Source organism: Rhinatrema bivittatum, chromosome 7 (assembly GCF_901001135.1).
Source record: "Rhinatrema bivittatum chromosome 7, aRhiBiv1.1, whole genome shotgun sequence".
Taxonomy (NCBI): Eukaryota; Metazoa; Chordata; class Amphibia; order Gymnophiona; family Rhinatrematidae; genus Rhinatrema; species Rhinatrema bivittatum.
This window is the reverse complement of record NC_042621.1, coordinates 186,272,965-186,289,392: the sequence shown is the minus strand read 5'-3', so window position 1 is coordinate 186,289,392 and position 16,428 is coordinate 186,272,965. Positions and strand designations below refer to the sequence as shown.

Below are 16,428 nucleotides of genomic sequence, written 5' to 3'. Positions count from 1 at the left end.
TATCACAATAGTGTTACATAGATACACTATGTTGTATAACATGGTAGTAATATCTTCATTTATGAATTAATATTGGTATGTTCATTTTGTATATAAAGCATTAAGTCTAAATACATAAACACAAACGAGGGGATGCCATAAATTTAAATCTTTTATTCTTTCAGTCTTTGGAGGGGAAAATTAATTCTGTTTACAAATATAGCTCCCTCTCTTTACACACCTACATTATTTTCAGTTTCAACAAACTTCAAAGATTTCCCCAAGTTGTATATTTTTTTTTAACTTGATGCCTGGTGGTAATGGATTCTGATTGTTTTGCTTTTTCTAATTTATTTGTAAAATACATAGATATTTCTTCTCATTGGAGCTCGAAATCCCAAGGAATGCATTTCAGGCTACATAAAATCTTTATTTTGGAAGTTGAAGGTCAGGTTCTAAGAGTTAAACTGCTAAAGTGCTGTGTAACATATTGTATAAACAAAGTTTGTATAATTCAAGTAATAATTTCTTGTGCTCAGAACCTACAGAGGGTATTTAAGTCTCTGTAAATATGTCTTAAGAGCAAAGTATGGTACAAGAGGAAAGCAAATTGTGCTGAAAGATGAAGTGATTCATTTATCAGTGTTCACTATGTTTAGCCTGCCACAGGTACTGAAGACTCATGGGAAATTACTTACCCTGGCAGTGTGATACAGTTCTTCTGTATAATATATCACAGCTATCCCTGTGATCCTGTTTGGATTTCTACGGAATTTCTACAAACTTTGACCACTGTGATCTTTTCTTCTGGGACACATATGGTATGATAAATTGATTTACTACTAATGAATCAATGATATTTCATTGGGACATTCTGACAATACATTTTTTTATTGTGACAGTAAAATTATTTTATATTATCAAGTATTTCAGTTATGGACCCCATGAATCATTGCTTGTAGGGGATATCTGTGTAGGATTAACATAGTCCAGCTGGCCATACCTCTCTAGCATATGTTTACATTGTATCTTTTGAATTGTGAACAGGGGAGAAAAGTAAGCAAAGTATGTTGACAGTACAAATGTGTTGAATTCTGTAGAGTGGACAGGAAGCCATTTGCCAGGATCTGAGCCAAGCTGTGGCTGGGAAAATCTGTAGTGATGATTCAGCTACATCTCTGCATGTTCACCCAGCTAAGAAACAAGTTTGTAACTTCGTACGCATCCTTCTGATGGACAGTTTAATAAACATTCCCTTGCACAAACAATGCCATCCTCTGGAACTTCTTTTGGAGGTCAGTTTATATTCCTTTTTTTAAAAATTGAATTACTGTTGTGTTTAGTAATTACAATTATTTTATTTTATTGGGTAAATTAAAGAGAGTTATGGAGTTAGAGAGTTGACCAGCAATGGAGAGATACAATAATGAGAGAAGCCTTTATAATTGCTTGTGAGCAATGATGAAAAGGTACTGAGATCCATGGATGATGATACAAAAGCTTAAGTGATTGATGTTTTAACAATATTTCAAAATGAAATTAAATTATGGATTTTTATTCTACTTGTGTTTTACACTTTTTTTGTTTATACTGAGCCACGTAGCATGCCATTTGCAGGAACTGAATGTTTGAAGATTAAGGACCTGATTAACTAAGATTTTTTCCCATAAATAATGAGAAGATAATTCTCGAAGCTTGTCACAGATATATTTAGTTCATTAAAATATATTTAGTTCATTACCGTTTAGTATTCATTGTACTTTATTCCCAAGTTACTTGATCCAAGTTTTATCTCCCTGTTCGATGTAATCGCATTCTTTCATGCGTGTTTAATGTTATAATGTAAACCGAAATGATATGTAACATTGCTACATGAATTTCGGTATATAAAACTGTTAAATAAATAAATAAATAAATAAATAAATAAATAAAACCGTTTGCCAACAGCTAGTCTGTTTACCCTGAATCCTACATACCCAAGTAGACTAACTTGGCAACCACAATTCTTTGCAGCATAGAATGGCAAAAAAGCTTAGTAAATCAGACCCCAAATAAGCTGTGGAGTGGGGCTAGGGGGGAGGAATTAGGAATTTATTTGGGAGGAAGAGTCAAGATGGCTGAAAAGACAACTGCTGCATTTGGGAACTCTATGAGACCTGACCCATGCAGGCATTTTTTTTCTAGTATTAGCTATGGTTAAGTTAATGCTAAAAAAATCTACCCTGTTGCCTCCTCACCTGTGGTGGGTCTAATTGACATCTTGTCTCCCAGTGAATGCAGCTTGGAGCCTTTGGTTGTTTCTGCTAGTAAAATTAAGGAAGATCAAATTCATTATGGTACTTCCTCCCTCAAGGCCTCCTTGAGCTCCGAGGGTCGAAGACTCTCTCCTCTGCATGTGGCGGTATGGCCAGTGAAAATTCCTCAGAAACAAAGACATGTGCTGAATGACATGGTAGAGAAGACAACATTAAGTATAGAATATACTGCATTTGAGTAATATGTGGAAAAAATGATGTGAGTGTACTCTGGAAGCAGTTATCAAGAGAGACCAGTGGAAATGTGAGCCCTTTGGAGGTAGGGGGAAACAATGTGATACCAGAAGAGAGGAAATTTCATCTGTCTTGGCTGTCTCTGGTATTCAGATACCAGTTCCTGTTACTTATGTTCTTACACCCCTGTCTGAGCCTCTAGAATATTTATTTGGGTAAAGTTTGGGAACTGGTCTCTCAGATGAAGGCTTCTGTCACTGAATGTGCTACTAAACTTTGCAGATTTTCTAAAGAGACCTCTCTAAAATTGCTTTCTCAAGATAAACTTTTGTCCATTCAGTCTGTGAGCCTGCAGAAGCTTAAAGAAAAAGGGATGTGCATTCAGTTTTAATGCATGTAAAAAATGCAATGAATGAGGCCATTTTTTATTTATTCTGTGTGGAATGAACCAAAAATATCCTTCTATGAAAATAACCAAATATTTTTGGGTATTTTCGTATTTATGGCATTTAAAAAAACAAGCCTCTGGTGGCCCTGGCTGGGTTTTCCTGGTGATAAACCTGCCCAGGACTTATTCCAGGGTCTAGCACTAAGACAGGCTTGGTGCTGAGGCCTAGGCCTTGTGCTGAGGCTTAAGCCATAGCTGGGGCTAAGGCCTTCACAGTTTGTAAAATTGTCAGTGCTAGAGAGTTCCTCCTCAGCCCCCACTTACCTTCTTCCTAGATCCACTGAAAACAGTCAGGAGAGAGGCCCAGTTACTCCTGCTCAGGTTCTAGCCCTTTGAAAATGGCTCCATCCACTTGGAGGACAGTGGCAAAGTAATATCACATTTTTTATTTTATAGATTTTTATTGTACTTGTGTTTTACACTTTTTTTGTTTATACTGAGCCACGTAGCATGTCATTTGCAGGAACTGAATGGCATGCCCGGAGAACCTCCCTGAGGTTCTCCGGGCAAGGCAGGCAGCACCTGCGGGTCTAGTCAAGTGGAAGCCGTGGTTAGTTTCCAAGCAGGTTGGTCTGGTAGTCACAGTAGGCCAGAAGAGAGTGTACGAGTGAAGCGCAAGGGTCAGAGCCAGAGTATCAGTCCAGGAATAGTCAGCCAAATCAAGGGTCAATTTTCTATATGTCCACCAGTGCCATTTTTCTATATGTCTGTGCATTTCTGTGGCTACACATCAAAATCTGGCTACCTACATCTTCCAGGAAGATGATACCACTTTTATAACACTGTGACCCTGACAGGAGAGACAGGGCTTCACTCCTGCCCATTTTCAGCAGATCCAGTAATAGGATACATGGTGGCCAGAGTAGGAGTTTTTCAACCCGGGCAACTTTTCAGAGAGAGTGGCTTCTGTCTCTAGCCCTGGCCTCTATGCAATACCTGGCCCTTACCTAGGCTTCAGCACCAGGCCTGAGAAGGACCAACCAGGGCTGCAGGAGGCCCTAGACCACCAGGGACTTCTGGCAAGTCTTGAGGGGGACGTATACGTTCGATTCGGTATTCGTATTTGTCGGGACCCAAATCCGTTACATCTGTTTTCGGGGGACCCCGAATCGTCCAGGGACTTTTGGCAAGTCTTGGGGAGGGTCAGGAGTCTCCCTCAAGACTTGCCAAAAGTCCCTGGTGGTCCAGTGGGGGTCCTGGAGCGATCTGTTGCATTCGGGCCTACTGGTGCCATTGGTTGGCCCCTGTCACATGATAGGAGCACAAGATGGCGCCGGCCGTCCATTGCTCCTACCATGTGACAGGGACCGACCAATGGCACCGATAGCCCCTGTGACATAGTAAGGGCAAAGGCTATCTGCGCCATTTGAATACCGGCAGCCGACAGCCCAAGTGCAGGAGAAAGCTCGAGGACCCCCGCTGGACCACCAGGGACGTTTGGCAAGTCTTGGGGGGGTCAGGAGGGTGGGGGGTTGTAGTTAATTAAATTTAAAGGGTTGGGATGTTTTTTTTTTTTTAACTTTAATGGGAAAAGAATACCATACGTAACTAATGGATGAATCGGGGTCCCCCGAAAACGGATGTAATGGATTTGGGTCCCGACGAATACGAATATCGAATCGAACGTATCCGTCCCTGCTGTACATCCCTACCATTTATAGCTAATTGCCATGTTAGAATCTTCCCAGGATTTATCAATTACAAGGGCAACCTTTCTCATGGCTTTTGCTTTAGAAACTGTTAGAAACTGGGCCCTTAAGTGTTGCGCTGGAGGTGGACCCTTGGCCTGGTGCAGGATTGGTACAGCCCTCTGGTCAGACCCAGAGAGCGCCTGCCACCAGGAGGCGGAGTACACAAGGAGACAGAGGCTAACTGGAGCTTCACCAATAACAGTCCAGGGTTTCTGCAGGTTGAGCCCTTGGGTACCCAGACTGCCTGGACTTAGGTGGGCCTCTGGTTGTCTCCCGGAGAGATAGCGGAGGGGTGTGCCCACCACGAGCAAGGGTGCGTGGCTGATGCAGAATGGATGGACTAGACCTGAACTGGAAGCTCCGGAGACCTCAGGGAAGTAGCAGTTCAGGGAGGTTCTCCGGGCAAGGCAGGCAGCACCTGCGGGTCTAGTCAAGTGGAAGCCGAGGTTAGTTTCCAAGCAGGTTGGTCTGGTAGTCACAGTAGGCCAGAAGAGAGTGTCCGAGTGAAGCGCAAGGGTCATAGCCAGAGTATCAGTCCAGGAATAGTCAGCCAAATCAAGGGTCAATACCAGAGTCAGTTCCAGGCGGCAGACAGGAGAATGGTCAGGCAGGCTGTGGACAGTTCCAGGCGGTAGGCAAGAGAATGGTCAGGCAAGCAGTGGTCAGTTCCAGGCAGCAGATGAGAATGATCATGCAGGCAGTGGTCAGTTCCAGGCGGCAGACAGGAGAATGGTCAGGCAGGCAGAGGTCAGTACCAGAGGTCAGTCCAAAGAGATACTACCTGAGAAGGATACAGGAACTCTTGGAGACACAGGGAGCGAGGAGATGCTGGAACAAGGAGACACTGGAACGAGAGAACACTGGAGCACACGAGGCAAACTAATACACCAACGGTGTCGACCAGATTGCCAAGGCAAGGCTCTGGGGACTGGGCCTTGCCTTTTATACTGATATCATGTGAGGTCATCAGCGGGCGCCGCGGACTGGCTTCCCGCGCTGGGCCCTTTAAATGGCCGCGTGGTCCACGTGCACGTGCCTAGGAGCGGGGCCGACGCTGTGGAGGACGCTGAGCCTCGACGTGAGGAACATTGCAAGACAGAAGGCCTCGATAGGCCTGGAGACGCCCGGGGGGTGCCGTGGACGAGAGGCACTGGTGGTGGCTATGAGTGAGGGGGAACTGGAGCTGATAGACTGGAAGCGCTAGGTGAGCAGGCCCGGTTGCGGCCCCAACGCAGCCGGGACGTGCAACATTAAGTGCTTTTATCATAAAAAAGGACAAGATGGTTTATGATGCTATGATTAGGTATATCTAGATTTAAGTTGAAAAACTCAAAAGAGGCAGAAAGCATTTTTGTTCCTTAAACAATATTAAATTGAGTTGGGTGCAGACATTTCCTTAAAGTTCTCTGCAAAATATGTAATTAAATATGAAGGGGTTGCTTATAATTTTTTTGATCCATCCCAACTTTATAAGTTTGTAGATGGAAGATCAGAAGGTAGGATAGGTATATCTTCTTTACTAGACAAAGAATGAAATGTATTATAGATTAATTTTAGATTTTATTTATTTTATATACTGTTATTCCAATATAGATCAAAACAGTGTACAATAAAAAAAAATAATTAAAAAAATAATAAAATTGACCTAAAACAAAGCATATCCTCCCTGTATAAAACATCCATAAAACAGTGAATCCAATAAAATCAGCTCAAATGCTTTAAACCAATTCATTCTTAAAATCTATAAAAGCCTGCTTAAACAGCCAGGTCTTCATATCCTTCCTGAATTTCAAGTAATTATTTTTAGCTTCACCTCTAACGGTAGAGAATTCCACATTAAGGGAATGCTTTGCTTTCTTTTTCCATTTTGAGATGTATTTCCTTTGACTTTCTCATCTTCCTAATTGTGGCATTGAATTTCAGAATGGCATATAAGCATTTCTTCTCTGACTTTGCATTTTCTTCTTTGCCATTATGATTGGTTTATTTTTAGGATTGTAATTTCCTATTAAACGTTTAAAATGTCATAAATAAATAAAGACCCTCAGTCAGCTGATTAGCCATGTAACTATGGATATTTTTATATGCTTGTTAAGAATCTCTACTGATTGTCAGAATATTTAATAGTTTACAATTATGCTTTGTTATGAAGAGGATCTAGTTTCCAACAGATGTTTTGTAGACCTTCTGTAATAGAGTTAGAATTTTGCTAGTATACACAATTTCTGGGGTCATAGTCAACTCAAGCAGATACATTTGCTGAGCAATTTGACATGTTTTTCTGTCTTTGGACCCAAGAATTTGCTCTTGTTATTGGTTCTGATCTAGTAAGAGCGAGATGGGCAAAACTTTCAGTTGATAGAATGCACACTTTGGCTCATATAGGCTGTTGTCTCTATTGGGATTCTTAAAATATTATAGGAGTTTTAAGAAATGTTTTATGAGATGACATGTTTTATCTTGGACTGTAAATATTTTCATATTGTCACTTTACATGAGTTTTATTATAGACTGATTCTTTGTATAAAATGCTGCACTGATCATTGGTCTTGTGTATATGGCAGGTTTCTGTAGAGGACACCACTTATGAACAGAAGAAGAATTTCCAAACAGAAATTCTGCTGTCTGCAATTGATATTTTCCATGTTATTAATCATGATGACAGTAAGATGATTTCTGCAGGATCAAAAGGTGAGTGGTGAACTTCAGGTCCTTTCCTCTCAAAGTTCTTATGATATTTGGCAGAAATTGTGAAAAACGTATACTGACTATTAGAGCAGAAGACTTAGCTGACAAGCAGTGCACAGTTAATTAATGTTGGGTAGCCTTGCTGCTATTCCTTTCAGATTCTATTTTGGATCACTTTCAGGCTGATCCAATATTAGGTGCTCCAGCCAGTGTGCCGGTCAACATGGTTTGCATGCACATTTCAGATGCGTTAGATGGACGTCCTATCCAATACATGCATTAGTGCATCCATAATGCATGTGCTAATCAGCGTGGAGGCAATAGCGCCGATTGCAAGTATATTGTATGTTAATGACTAGATTAATTAGTATCCCGACCCAGTAACGTGCCCAAAACTAGTGTGTCCATAACAAGCTTTTTTACATGTAGAATTTAATGCCTACCCTGTCCCAGGCATTAGTGTGGTAGCGCTATTAGTAGTGGATGTATCAGGAAAGCTTTTGTGTGATTCCTATTATATCAAATGGATTTTCTGCACTTTTTTGTCCTGGTGACTTTTCTCTGGTATATGAAAGCAAGAATAAGGAATGCCAGGCAAAGGAGAGTGATTGCTCAGACAAACGAAGGATCAGAGAACCCTGTGCCAGTACATGAACAGGTAAGCAAGAATTGGGAGTCCGTTATGGGCTTCTGTAAAGGACTCAAAACGGACGCCCAAGGCCTCGGACTTTCCGAGGCATCCATGTAACATAGATTACGGATGCCCATTCCGGACGTCCTTAGGGTCAGAAATGTACGCCGAAGGACTCGACCTTTCTGAGACATTCATGTGATCTAGATTACAGGCTCCCATTCCGGACATCTTAAGGGCCCAGAAATAGAAGCTGAAGAGCTTGACCTTTCCAAGGCATCCATGCGACTAGATTAGGGATGCCCATTCCGGATGTCTTAAGGGCCCAGAAATGGACGCTGAAGGCCAAATCAAAATCCGGGACATCCATGAAGGGAGGGAATGGACCTGTACATGGATGTCTAATCAATTTATGCTGACCTGTTCCTTTATCCTTCCATGGATTAGTGGACAATAGCTATTCCTACATATATGCTATCTTGAATTGCAAAATATTTGAGACTTGATAGGCTAAAGCTCTACTTGATGGACCCTTGATTGAACCCAGTATAGTATGTCTTATGTTCTTTTGCTTTTCATATAGGCCAAAGCTATCCATAGAGCATGCCGGCAACATATCATTCGCCCATGGAAAACTCTGCTTGGGTTGCCCGAGCATGATGTGTTGCAAAGATACCGGTTCAGCTTGTGGGCAATTTTAGCCCATTACGAAGACCTGCACAGTGACCTGGACCCCGTGGCCTATTGCAACCATGCTGTGCCTGGGCGCTTTACATTTTTTCGCCACAGGAAGTTTTCAAAATCCAGTTGGTATTGTGAGGATGGTCTCATGGCATTTCGCACAGGTTTGAAGGCAGTGATGAAGCAGATGAAGAAATACATTGTTTCCTGAGGACCCAGTTCAACTTCAGGAGATCTACCATGTGTTCATGGCAATTGCTGGAATGTTGAATGTGTTGGGTGCATAGACTGCACCCATATTGCATTGACTCCGAAGACGGAAGAGGAGAGTTCTTTCTGTAACCACAAACGATTCAATTCAATGAATGTGCAAGTTGTATATGATGCGCACCTTCTAATCCTTAATGTAGTGGAAAGATTTTCTGGGAGCTGCCATGATTCCTGCATTCTTGCACATTCATCGCTTGGAACCCATTTCCCATAGGGAGACGGTGGTGGCTGGCTGCTTGGTAAGTAACATTCTTGAGGGTACAGGTTTCGGCCCTTGGGTCCCTCTCTGGCTGATGAATTGGGCTGCGGACTCCTCTTCTAAAGCGCATTTGGGCACTCCCCTCTCCAAGGGTAAGTTGCTTTTTTGGACAGGACCTGGAACAACTTATTCAATCCTTGGCAGACAACAAGGTGCATAAGCTGCCGGAGGACCGCCCCAAACAGTCCAGGTCACTTATTTTGTTTCGCTCCTGCTTCCGGGGCCTGTGCAGATATACCAGGCCCCGAGGAGTTTCAGCACAATACCTCCACTAGGGGTCAAGCATGGCCCCAGTTCTTTTGAGACCAGCGACCCTCCCGTGACACCACCCACCAAAGCTCCGCCTCCAAGCCCTTGCTCTGAGATGAGGCCAGTCCATTCCTCCGTTCTAGACTTAGGTGGTCGGCTGTCCCTATTTCTTGAGGAATGGGTCAAGATTACTTCGGATTAGTGGGTCCTCGAGGTGATCGGGAGAGGTTACGCTTTCCAGTTGGTTCGAGATATCCTGGACCTCTACTTAACCTCTTCCTGCGGACCGCGGAGGCTTCCGGTGGTGTGCCAGACACTCGACAGACTTGTATCTCTCGAAGCCATAGTCCCGGTTCCCCAACAAGAGCAGGGATCCGGCCAGTATTCCATCTACTTTGTCGTTCCAAAAAAAAAAAAAACAAACCAAAACAAAGACAAAACAAACAAACAAAAAAAAATGGATCCTTCCGACCAATCCTGGATCCCAAGAGGGTCCACAGGGCCCTCAAGGTTCCCCACTTTACTGATTCGGCGAGAACACCAAAGGTTCCTTCATTTCAGCATTCTGGGCAGACACTGTCAGTTTCGGGTGCTCCCATTCGGTCTTGCCACCACGCTGCACATTTACCAAAGTGTTGGTGGTGGTGGCAGCCTTCCTCTGGCGGGAGGGAGTCCTGGTCCATCCATGCTTGGACAACTGGCTCGTTTGAGCGAAGTCAGAGGACCAGTGCGTGATAGCAGTCAACCGAGTTTTGTCTGTTTTCTCCTCACTCGGCTGGATAGCCAACTTCTCCAAGAGCTGCCTCAAGCCTTTCTAGGTCTTGTGGACCCTTTACGGACATCCAAAGTGTGGATATTATTATAATAATATATTTTTTAACCGACATTCAGTCTCAATTGAGAATATCACACTGGTTTACATTCAGGTTCTGTAGGTATTTCCCTATCTGCAGAGGGCTTACAATTTAAGTTTTGTACCTGAGGCAATGGAGGGTAAAGTGACTTTCCCAAGGTCACAATGAGCGACAGCAGGACTTGAACCCTGGTCTCCTGGTTCATAGTCTACTGCTCTAACCACTAGGCTATTCCTCCTCCTCCCATGCGACTTATATAATGAACGCCCAAGGCCAAGACCTTTCCAAAGCATCAATGCTTTGGGTGGCCTTGAAAGGTCCACGTGCTCTAGAGAATGGGTGGCCAAGGCCGCCCAAAGCATGGATGCCATGGAAAGGCCATGGTCTTGGGCGTCTGAGGGGCCAAATCAAAGTTTTGGGTGTCCTTGTGCATCCACTGTCTAGGACGTGTGGACCCTTCATGGACACCCAAAACATGGATGCCTTACCCGACTGAGGGTCTTTATTTATTTATGACATTTTAAACGTTTAATAGGAAATTACAATCTTAAAAATAAACCAATCCTAATGGCTAAGAAGAAAATGCAAAGTCAGTGAAGAAATGCTTATATGCCTTACCCGTGCGGCCTAGATAATGGACGCCCAAAGCCAAGGCCTTTCACATCTCCTTGCTTCAAGCAGCCTTGTGCGTCCGTTGTCTAGGACACCCGAACCATTCATGGACACCTTGCCGATGCAGCCTAGATAATGGACGCCCAAGGTCTAGGGCTTTTCAAAGTGTCCATGCTTTGGGAAACCTATGAAGGGTCTGTGTTCCCTAGACAACGGACGGCCAAGGCCAACCAAAGCATGGACGCCTTGGAAAGGCTACGGCCTTGGGCGTCTGAGAGACCAAATCAGAGTTTTGGGTGTCCGTTTAGGGTTGTGATGCAGCCAAAGGACGTCCAAGCAGAAGTGGTCTTTTGTGCGCATGATCATAATCATGGACATCCATCCCCTGTGGCCATACCCAGACATCCATTTTGTATGATGCCTTCTAAAACTGAAAGATGCCACATGGGAGGCTCTCCAATTTTAAGGAAGGGGATATCTGGATCCTTGCTGAACTAATAATCAAGGATGAGAGGCATTTCTATTTTTACCCTGGGTGCCGGCGGGATCAGGATCGGGCGGATGAGGCCTGCCTCAGGGCGAGCTTTAATGCTCAGGCTTCCTTCCCCAGGGAGGTAAGTTGGGAACATAAGAACATGCCATACTGGGTCAGACCAAGGGTCCATCAAGCCCAGCATCCTGTCTCCAACAGTGGCCAATCCAGGTCATAAGAACCTGGCAAGTACCCCAAAACTAAGTCTATTCCATGTTACCGTTGCTAATGGCAGTGGCTATTCTCTAAGTGAACTTAATAGCAGGTAATAGACTTCTCCTCCAAGAACTTATCCAATCTTTTTTTAAACACAGTTACACTAACTGCACTAACCACATCCTCTGGCAACAAATTCCAGAGTTTAATTGTGAGTTGAGTAAAAAAGAACTTCCTCCGATTAGTTTTAAATGTGCCACATGCTAACTTCATGGAGTGCCCCCTAGTCTTTCTATTATCAGAAAGAGTAAATAGCCGATTCACATCTACCCGTTCTAGACCTCCCATGATTTTAAACACCTCTATAATATCCCCCCTCAGCCGTCTCTTCTCCAAGCTGAAAAGTCCTAACCTCTTTAGTCTTTCCTCATAGGGGAGCTGTTCCATTCCCCCTATCATTTTGGTAGCCCTTCTCTGTACCTTCTCCATCGCAATTATATCTTTTTTGAGATGCGGTGACCAAAATTGTACACAGTATTCAAGGTGCAGTCTCACCATGGAGCGATACAGAGGCATTATGATATTTTCTGTTTTATTCACCATTCCCTTTCTAATAATTCCCAACATTCTGTTTGCTTTTTTGACTGCCGCAGCACACTGAACCGACGATTTCAATGTGTTATCCACTATGATGCCTAGATCTCTTTCTTGGGTTGTAGCACATAATATGGAACCCAACATTGTATAACTGTAGCATGGGTTATTTTTCCCTATATGCATCACCTTGCACTTATCCACATTAAATTTCATCTGCCATTTGGATTCCCAATTTTCCAGTCTCACAAGGTCTTCCTGCAATTTATCACAATCTGCTTGTGATTTAACTACTCTGAACAATTTTGTGTCATCTGCAAATTTGATTATCTCACTCGTCGTATTTCTTTCCAGATCATCTACCTTATAAATGGGCTCTGACCGACGGCCCGCAAATGCGCAGTAGAGCACAGCTCTACTGCGCATGTGCGGGCAAGGACGTCGGTCTTAGCCAGCGTAAAAAAACAAAAAACATGGCGGCGTCGGGTGGCAGCGGCGATGGCGGCGGCATCGGGTGGCAGCGGCAGCGGCGATGGCGGTGGCGTCGGGTGGCAGCGGCAGCGGCAATGGCGGCGGGTGGCAGCGGCGGCGGCGATGGCGGCGGGTGGCAGCGGCGGCGGCAGCGACGGCAGCGAATGACGAGGAGCAGCGGCGGCCAGTAGCGAGGGAGGGAGGAGAGAGAGGGAGGGACTGAGTGAGAGGGAGGGAGGGAAGGAGTGGGAGGGACTGAGTGAGGGGGAGGGAGGGACTGAGAGGGGGGAGGGAGGGAGAGGGACTGAGTGAGGGGGAGGGAGGAACTGAGTGGGAGGGGGAGGGACTGAGTGGGAGGGAGGGAGGGACTGAGAGGAGGGAGGGGTGGGGAAGAGTGAGGGGAGAGGGAGAATGAGGGAGAGGTGAGAGACAGGGATGTGAGTAAGTGGAAGGGTAAGAAGTTGAGCAGAGAAAAAGGGAGAGGAGGAGGGCTGAGGGAGAGGGGATGGGATTGAGACAGGGTGGGGAGTGACTGAGGGAAGGGGAGAGAGGTGGGAGTGACTGAAGGAAGGGGAGGGAGGTGAGAGTGAGGGGAAGGAGGCAGTGGGAGACAGAGAGTGAGTAAGACTGAGGGGTGGGAAGGGGGTGAGTGACGGAGGGGAAGGGGGAATGAGGGAGAAAAAGTGTAGGAGGGTGCTGTTTTCGAAAATGGACCGAAAACAAAAATGTAATGTAGCCCGTTGTGACGGGCTTAACGGCTTGTTTATAAATATATTGAAAAGTAAGGGTCCCAATACAGATCCCTGAGGCACTCCACTGTCCACTCCCTTCCACTGAGAAAATTGTCCATTTAATCCTACTCTCTGTTTCCTGTCTTTTAGCCCGTTTGCAATCCAGGAAAGGACATCGCCACCTATCCCATGACTTTTAACTTTTCCTAGAAGCCTCTCATGAGGAACTTTGTCAAACGCCTTCTGAAAATCCAAGTATACTACATCTACCGGTTCACCTTTATCCACATGTTTATTAACTCCTTCAAAAAAGTGAAGCAGATTTGTGAGGCAAGACTTGCCTTGGGTAAAGCCATGTTGACTTTGTTCCATTAAACTATGTCTTTCTATATGTTCTGTGATTTTGATGTTTAGAACACTTTCCACTATTTCTCCTGGCACTGAAGTCAGGCTAACTGGTCTGTAATTTCCTGGATAACCCCTGGAGCCCTTTTTAAATATTGGGGATACATTAACTATCCTCCAGTCTTCAGGTACAATGGATGATTTTAATGATAGGTTACACATTTTTACTAATAGGTCTGAAATTTCATTTTTTAGTTCCTTCAGAACTCTGGGGTGTATACCACCCGGTCCAGGTGATTTACTACTCTTCAGTTTGTCAATCAGGTCTACCACATCTTCTAGGTTCACCGTGATTTGATTCACTCCATCTGAATCATCTATATAAATAAAAATGTTAAATAGTTTGTACGTCGTCGCTAATCTCACCAACCACTTAACCGAATGCGTTCAAATTTGCACACAACATTCACTTCCCATACGGGAAGGATCTTATACACTTACATTACATATAGGTCACACCTGTGACAGGTAATACAAGTTTAAAAATTGCTTACACAAAACAGCGACATCTGGTGGCCGTCAGCGCAAACGCAACCTCTTACACCTTTCACACACACTCACACACCACACCCCACCCCCAAACAGGACTATTGTCTTTCATTCACACTCCCTCATAACACACAGAAATCCACACTCATCACACCACACACCCCCACCCACATGCCTGCCAATGTCACTTACTTCACCCACCCTCCCAAAACACACCAAAACACGAATTCCTGGCTGCTACATTGGGAAGCCACGCATTTCACACACCCTCCGATTTTAAATTAAAGTACCCTCTTCCACCCACCCACGCACTGCACTCCGATCACACACTACACCTGAAACAAGTCCGTGCTTCTCCGCCAGCACCACAGGAACGGTCCGGGACACATCGCATTCAGTTGGGCCGTCGGATGCCAGCAACCAAAATGGTGCCGGCGGACCTTGCCCTTACTATGCTATACGGAGACAGCAATGATGTCGGTACACCATGTGACATAGTAAGGGCAAGAGCCCGTCGGCGCCATATCCTCAGTGGACATTTGCCCTTACTAGGTCAGGAATCATGACGCACCACTTTCACCGGTGAAGTTTTGTGACATGGCAGCCGGCGGAACAAACCCTAGCTCACACCCTCGCCACCGGCTGGCAGTTTACACAGGTAGCCGGGGAGGAGCACGGTGGGGGACCGTTCTTATTTTCTGCCATGCGTTTTTCACAGGGGGGGGGGCACTCATTCTCCACATCTCCCGAGAGGGGGGCTGTTGCGTGGGTTGCTCTATTTCGCCGGATTGGGGGGGGGGGGGGGCAGGAAGGTGTGCTTGCATATTTAAACTATTCTTTGCTGGTGCTATTCATTTGGGGTACAAAAAAATAAAAAAACACACAAACTGTTACCTTTAATGCTCTGTTCTGTTTTTTCAACTTAACCAGGCTCAGCCACAGCAACGCGTGAACCGATTGCTTTCAAATTTGGACACAAGCTTCACCTCACATACGGCAAGGTTCTTCTACACTTATGTTACATATATGTCACACCGGGGGCTGGTAAAAAAGTTTTAAAATTTGGTTCCACAAAACAGCGACATCTGCTGGACGTAAGCGCAAGGTCTTGCATCTTGCACAAACGCTCACACCCCACACACACGTGACCAATGTTTGGGATTCACACACCCTCCGACCAGACCCAAATCCACCCTCCTCACCCCCCCCCCCCCCCGCACACATGCCAATTGTACTTACTTCACACACCCTCCCAAAACACACAAAAACCCACAAAATTCAAGCATGCTACACCAGGAGGCCACTCACATGCCAAATGTTTGCTATTCCCACATCCTATGAACTCACACTAAAACACCCTCCTCACACCCCCCACACCCATGACTTTTCTACTTACTGCCCACACCCTCAGAACGCACGCAAAATGGCAGAATAGTTCGGGCTGCTCCAGCGGGGGGGGGGGGGCAACACCGCTCCGTGACATATCGCATACACTACGGCCGTCGGCTGCCAGCAATCAAAATGGCGCCGATGGCTCTTTCCCTTACTAGGACACTCGGGAACGCCAATGGCGGCAGAAGCCCATGTGACATAGTAAGGGTGAGGGCCCGTCGATGCCATTTTCTGAACTGGCAACTGGCGCACCTTCGCCCTTACTATCTGAGCGAGATGACCGCTCCCATTGCTCCACCCCACTGACAGAGTAAGTTCTAATAGCCGTCGGAGACAGTTTCAGTGCTGGCTGCCAAGGGCCCGGCGCTAATACTTCCATGCCGGAACGAACGCCCGCTCCACCGACTACCATTTTTGACAGGTATCGGCGGGCCTGCAGGGTGGGGGCGTGGGGATGTTCTTGCGTCCATGTTCGGGGGGGGGGGAGGGGGTGTTTATCCCCATTCTCTTTTTCTTTCTTTTCCACTTAACCTGGCTCTGCCACTGCAACGCGTGGCCGGGTACAGCTAGTTACCCATGAAAATCTTCTCCGGTACGGGTACCTCCCCAACATCCTCTTCAGTAAATACCGAAGCAAAGAAATAATTTAATCTTTCCGCGATGGCCTTATCTTCTCTAAGTGCCCCTTTAACCCCTCGATCATCTAACGGTCCAACTGACTCCCTCACAGGCTTTCTGCTTCGGATATATTTAAAAAAGTTTTTACTATGAGTTTTTGCCTCTATGGCCAACTTCTTTTCAAATTCT

The 16,428-nt window shown here is 45.3% G+C and overlaps 1 protein-coding gene across 2 annotated transcripts in view; it reads left to right on the top strand.

The window, feature by feature from the left end:
• WDFY4 (WDFY family member 4) overlaps positions 1 to 16,428 on the top strand; it is a 746,928-nt gene that overhangs the window by 273,254 nt on the left and 457,246 nt on the right. For both annotated transcript variants that reach the window (XM_029609624.1, XM_029609625.1), the window contains 3 exons: positions 639 to 800; positions 1,080 to 1,274; positions 7,172 to 7,298. In XM_029609624.1, coding sequence (XP_029465484.1) covers positions 639 to 800; positions 1,080 to 1,274; positions 7,172 to 7,298 — 484 coding nt within the window. The remainder of the gene's footprint in view (positions 1 to 638; positions 801 to 1,079; positions 1,275 to 7,171; positions 7,299 to 16,428) is intronic.